Source organism: Limanda limanda, chromosome 6 (assembly GCF_963576545.1).
Source record: "Limanda limanda chromosome 6, fLimLim1.1, whole genome shotgun sequence".
NCBI lineage: Eukaryota > Metazoa > Chordata > Actinopteri > Pleuronectiformes > Pleuronectidae > Limanda > Limanda limanda.
In genome coordinates this window covers 21,002,483-21,008,554 of record NC_083641.1, presented here as the reverse complement: position 1 = coordinate 21,008,554, position 6,072 = coordinate 21,002,483, and the positions used below count along the sequence as shown (strand labels likewise).

Below are 6,072 nucleotides of genomic sequence, written 5' to 3'. Positions count from 1 at the left end.
ACATGGCGGCTGCAGGACCTTTATCCAGAGTGTTCAGACTGAGCTCCATCATCTGCAGGAGGAACCTGAGGTTGTGTCTCGGCAGGAGCTCACTCAGACGGGGGATCGCTTCATGTGTTGACCGTAAGTCCAGAAACACGTGGATGTGTTTACACATGACAGATCATACAACCTGCTGAACTGCACCGGGTGAACAAATCGAACACGTCAGCTAACTTCTACAGCTCTACTAGCTTTACTGTTAATTATTAAGAATGAATGGACACAGAAATGTTGATTTGTCTTTAAATGTTAGATTTGAACAGCTGTCATTGGTCAGAGGGACACACACCCCTCACTAACACCGCCCCTCTCCTCACGAAGGTGACACAGTGAGAGAAGAGTAACTGTTACTAAAGCTGAGATTCATACATCTTCCTTATTGTTTACTGCTTTTTAACAAAGTTAGTTCATACAGATCCATATTACACATTTATTCTGCGTTTCTCTGATGAGCTCAGAAACAGGATTGATGATGGTCCTTGAGGAGACATATCTAAAGTACTAGGTTCCACATGGACTATACCTAAAGTACTAGGTTCAACATAGACCATACCGCAAGTACTAGGTTCAGCATGTTCCATACCCAAAGTACTAGGTTCAACATGGACCATATCTAAAGTACTAGGTTCAACATGAGAGGTGGTGGACTAGTGGGGAGAGGCGGTGGACTAGTGGCAGAGTCTTGGACTTCAACATAGACTTTACTTAAAGTACTAGGTTCAACATGGATCATACCCAAAGTACTAGGTTCAACATAGACTTTACCTAAAGTACTAGGTTCAACATGGACTATACCTAAAGTACTAGGTTCAACATAGACCATACCCAAAGTACTAGGTTCAGCATGTACCATACCCAAAGTACTAGGTTCAACATGGACCATATCTAAAGTACTAGGTTCAACATGGATAATACCCAAAGTACTAGGTTCAACATAGACTTTACTTAAAGTACTAGGTTCAACATGGATCATACCCAAAGTACTAGGTTCAACATAGACTTTACCTAAAGTACTAGGTTCAACACGGATCATACCCAAAGTACTAGGTTCAACATAGACTTTACCTAAAGTACTAGGTTCAACATGGACCATACCTAAAGAAAAAAAAAAATAGAAAAGAAACCTAATACATTTTCGACCTGGAAACAACATTTTCAATATGTGACTGTAATGACAAGTTCTTATTATTTATTTGCTCAAGAGCAGGACACTGAATAAGAGACTGTAGCTGTGGTCTCATTTCTTCTTAAATTTACACATATATCTTCTTCTAAAAAAAAAACCCCCATCAGAAACAGATGTATTTCATATCTATACATTTATTTGATAAAGAGTTTCTCTCTCTTCCCCCAGGCTTAGTATGCGTATCAGTACTTTCTGCAGCCTCAGGATTCCTGCTAGCCAAAGAAATTCAAAATCATCTGACCAATGCAATACAATAGTTATATTTATTTCTATCTTTATTTACCAATGACTGAGATTTCATATCCGGGATTGGTGCATGTAATTGGCTTTGTGAGTCGTGCTTAATGTTCTCTGCTCTTTGTTGATAGCTGCTCACGGACTCAGCGATGAACAGAGGGAGTTCCAGAAAGTAGCCTTTGACTTTGCAGCCAATGAGATGGCTCCGCACATGGCAGAGTGGGACCAGAAGGTACTTTTACAGAGAAGATTAGTTTATAATGTCACTAAAGATAATGTGAAGGCAATGGTCAGGACTGTCATTTAAAAATAATCGATAACTTGGTTTCAGAATAAGCAGTTGTGAGTAACATTTCAAGACAGAACCAGGTCCTGGTTGGGCTATAACAATAAGAACTGTTCATTCTTCCTGTTCTTTCCAGGAAATCTTTCCGGTGGAGACGATGAGGAAAGCAGCACAGCTCGGGTTTGGAGGGATCTACGTTCAGCCAGAAGTTGGAGGATCGGGTCTTTCTCGCCTGGACACGTCGGTCATCTTCGAGGCTTTGTCCACGGGATGCGTCAGCACCACAGCGTACATCAGTATCCACAAGTAGGTATCCCTCAGACTGCGATAATGAAGTTCAAATGTGATGAAAAAGATTAATTGTTTGGTTGTTCAGACGACCAGAGGATGACTGAGTGGTGGAAACAGTTAGAAATCGTTAAAGGTTGTTCATTATAACCACTATACTGGACTCTATAGTTATAGATATGTGTACAATAGCTGGATATATTTCCCCTGACACTTCCGATCCTTTCTTTCTTTGCAGCATGTGCGCCTGGATGATCGACACGTTTGGCAACAACGAGCAGAGGGAGAGGTTCTGTCCGGATCTCTGCTCCATGGAGAAGTTGGCTTCCTATTGTCTCACTGAACCAGGTCAGTTCATACACACTTAAAAGTCCTGAATATGATGTTTGAGAACGTGTAGGAACCATGTGTTTTCAAAGTGAATAAAGCTGAGATCTTTGACTTCAGGCAGCGGCAGTGATGCTGCATCAATTTCGACCTCTGCTCAGCGGCAAGGTGACCACTACATCTTGAACGGCACCAAGGTATGAAAGTCTTTGCACGTGTTGACGCTCACACGTGGCTTCATTTATAACCACGAACTGCCGATTCAGACTGAGCTCATTTCTCGATTATTCTCCAGGCCTTCATCAGTGGAGGAGGAGACACGGACGTTTACGTTGTGATGTGCAGAACCGGAGTTAAAGGTCCTAAAGGCATCTCGTGTGTGGTGGTGGAGAAGGGAACTCCAGGCCTCAATTTTGGCAAAAAAGAAAAAAAGGTAACGGTATTTTTGGCTTGTAAATTCAACTTTACTTGCTTTGTTGGGATTATTTTGCTCCCTTGTAGTGTTTACAGTTAACCACTAGATGGCAGAATTATGTCACAGTCACTCAACTGTTTTCTGTCCTTCAGGTGGGTTGGAACTCTCAGCCGACCAGAGCGGTGATATTTGAGGACTGTGCTGTTCCAGTGAGCAACCGGCTCGGGGAGGAAGGTCAAGGCTTCAGCATCGCCATGAAAGGCCTGAACGGAGGCAGGATTAATATCGGTGAGGAGGAAAACAATATCAATATTCACTCTTTCATTAAACAGCATCTTCTGACACCCAAATTACCCCTTTAGCTGGAGAGGTCGTGGAAATGATCTCACACAAATCTAGCAGCTGTGAATGAGTCTGTCGATTTGTGAATGAAATATGAGTATGTTGTTAAAAATAATGGAGTTCAGAGGTGGTGAAGACATGAAGAATGGTTGTTGAAGCCGACAGTAAATCAAGACTATGGTTAGGTACATTTTTAAAGAGGAAATAAAACATTCACTTACTAAATGAAACATTTAATTCATAACATGTCAAACGCACCTTTTCTGATTTCAACACCCACAGAGTTTCTCAGTCTGGTTTAACCAACAGCTCGCAGCAAAGATATGAATTCTTTTAGATATAAATTACAAAGAGCTTTAAAAGTCTTAAAACCAGTTTCAGAAATAAAAGAGTTTTGAAGTATTACATTGACTTAAATTCAGATGGGATGGGTCTTTACTTTTTTTATGTCACAACAAAAATGTCTCTTCTCTGCCAGATCAAACAAGAAAAAATATTATTTTGGGAATGCACTGCATTGTTAAAATGTTTCTGGTCAAGTTTCTGCGTTACACTAATGTTTATCCACATAGGAACATGCACGTTTAACAATGATGAGGATTGAGGACGAGTAATCGTTGTGGTTAAATCCTGGAAGTGCTCATGTGTCGAATGTCATTCAAACTTACATACTTATCAAACTTATCTAATAGACATAAATATAACACATGTACTTTCACTTATGGTCCTAAATTTAATTTAATTTCCATCATGTTAAAAAGGTAAAAAGTTTCAAAATGTATTATTATCTGACCGACATTTTCTCACCGACTGACTCTGGTAGTTTTACTAGTGTTCAGAAAAAAATTCACAAAACTTCCTGGTCCCTAATTTTCATTTCACACATCAACAGTTTTCACCTGAATAATCTGTCGACAGCTTCCTGTTCTCTGGGGGCGGCTCATGCCTGTGTGCAGCTTGCCAGGGATCACCTGCTGGTGCGCAAACAGTTCGGAGAGACACTTTCCAGCAACCAGGTAAGAACAAAAATTCAGTGTGCAGCCGCTAACCCTGTGTGTGTGTTTAAAAAGATGTCTGGGATTGATCTTTCCCTTCTGTCTGACCGCCTGTGTAGTTTCTTCAGTTCAAACTGGCAGAGATGGCGACCAAGCTGGTTGCGTCTCGCCTCCTGGTGCGTGAAGCTGCCACGGCGCTGCAGGAGGGCCGATCCGATGCCGTGTTTCTCTGCTCCATGGCCAAGCTCTTCGCGACGGACGAGTGCTTTGATGTGAGTGATAAAAGATGCATTCGTTGACTCTGAAGAAAAACTGTTAGACTTTTGTTTTTTAACTGTTGCATGTTTGGCTGCTCCCTGATCAGATCTGTAACCAGGCGCTTCAGATGCACGGCGGCTACGGTTACCTCAAAGACTACGCAGTGCAGCAGTTTGTCCGTGACATCAGGGTTCATCAGATCCTAGAGGGTGAGCTCATTTTAGATTTCCTCACATTTAAATAGTTGTCAGACCATGATTTTGTTGAACATTAACATATTTTTGTGTCTCTCCTGTTTTTGTTTTCCTTAAAGGAACAAACGAGGTGATGAGGATGATTATTTCCCGAAACCTTCTGACTGAGTCGTGATGAATCTCCCTCTTTCTGGGTCTGGATGTGACTTCACTAGTGACCATATTGTTTTGGTCTCCACTGCTGGTTTTGTTACTGTGTGACTTGTTTCCTGAATTGCCTCCAGCATCATAGTTTTTCAAAGGGTGAGAAATGTATATTAGGGTTTTTTTTGGTTTTATTTTTAGCTACAGTGAAAAATCATGAACTGCTCATCTCATTCTGGTCCAGAGTGAAATATTTCAGTCAACATTGCACAGATCGTCAAATAACATGTCATTCAGCGCCATCTGCAGGTCAGAGTCTCCTCCTGTCCAACACTTAAGTGATGATTGGATTTCCAGCTATTCTGCTTATTAATGCTAATACAACACCGTTAAGCATTTTGAATGCTAACATTAGCACACAGCTCAAGGCACAGCTGAATGCAGTTACATCTAAACTGCACAAATCACATGTGAAGCTCACATTGTTTAAGTGCAGGTTGTTGCAGATGATCACTGACGGTGTCAATCAGTCTGTTAATATCGGGCTGAGCCTGTGATGTAATGTTCACAACCACATGGAAACAAAACAGTTACTCTGGCTCCACCTGCAGGAAAAAAACGGTTTTCTTTAGATTTTTCATCGTAAATATCTAATTCCTGTCAATCTGCTCGTGTAGATATGTTTAGTCTTGTTACAAAGCTGCTAAAACTACTGAAAATCATTTAACACCAACCACTAACACAAAGTGCTAATAAATATACATATATTTACAATAAATATACTGTACCTCTGCCACTGTACTCTACTTCTGCCAAGGCCAAACTATCCTCTGTCCAGTTCTTATAGTAGAAACATAATAGGTCTGATAATCTAAAACTTAGATTTTCTAGAAGTTCTTTGTCCAAGAACAGTCACAGTGCACCACAACTGCACCCAGCCACCTGTGTTATGACAAATACATCATTAAGATTCATCATTAAGTGCTTTATAGTCCAGGGTGAACTCCGCCAGCTGGGATAGGCTCCAGGCTCCCCTCTGTGATCTTTACAGAATAAGCGATATGGATGAAAAACATAGTGAATCTGCCTCTTAAAACGCAAATGCTGCAACATTTTATTTTTTCTTGGTGTGATGGAAATCTGTTAAGTAGTTTCACCGTAATCCTGTGTAAATCTCCTTGGCCGAGGTCATTATGTGGTTGTTTTATTTCACATATCTACAGTTTGTCACATGCAACCTCAGTGTCTTTTCAAAACCTCCGTTACTGTATCGTTACTGGCTGTTGTTACTGTGTTTTCTGTAAAGTTAGTGTTATATGGGTCGTATGTTAAAATGTAATTTTACAATTTGCAAATTA

At 40.7% G+C, this 6,072-nt stretch overlaps 1 protein-coding gene across 1 annotated transcript; it reads left to right on the top strand.

Annotated features, from left to right (window-relative positions):
* On the top strand, nt 1-6,072 carry acad8 (acyl-CoA dehydrogenase family, member 8). The gene is made up of 11 exons (XM_061073034.1): nt 1-123; nt 1,597-1,697; nt 1,888-2,057; nt 2,278-2,387; nt 2,487-2,563; nt 2,662-2,799; nt 2,934-3,069; nt 4,042-4,139; nt 4,238-4,390; nt 4,483-4,585; nt 4,690-6,072. The coding sequence occupies exons 1-11, from the start codon at nt 3-5 to the stop codon at nt 4,743-4,745; spliced, it is 1,263 nt and encodes a 420-aa protein (XP_060929017.1). The 5' UTR covers nt 1-2; the 3' UTR covers nt 4,746-6,072.

Bases quoted from the DNA above. Each gene is read 5' to 3' on its own strand.
- acad8 (XM_061073034.1), top strand. From the start codon at position 3: ATGGCGGCTGCAGGACCTTTATCCAGAGTGTTCAGACTGAGCTCCATC. The intron at 2,058-2,277 runs GTAGGTATCCCT...CTTTCTTTGCAG, and splicing joins GCGTACATCAGTATCCACAA to CATGTGCGCCTGGATGATCG. The intron at 2,800-2,933 runs GTAACGGTATTT...TCTGTCCTTCAG, and splicing joins TTGGCAAAAAAGAAAAAAAG to GTGGGTTGGAACTCTCAGCC.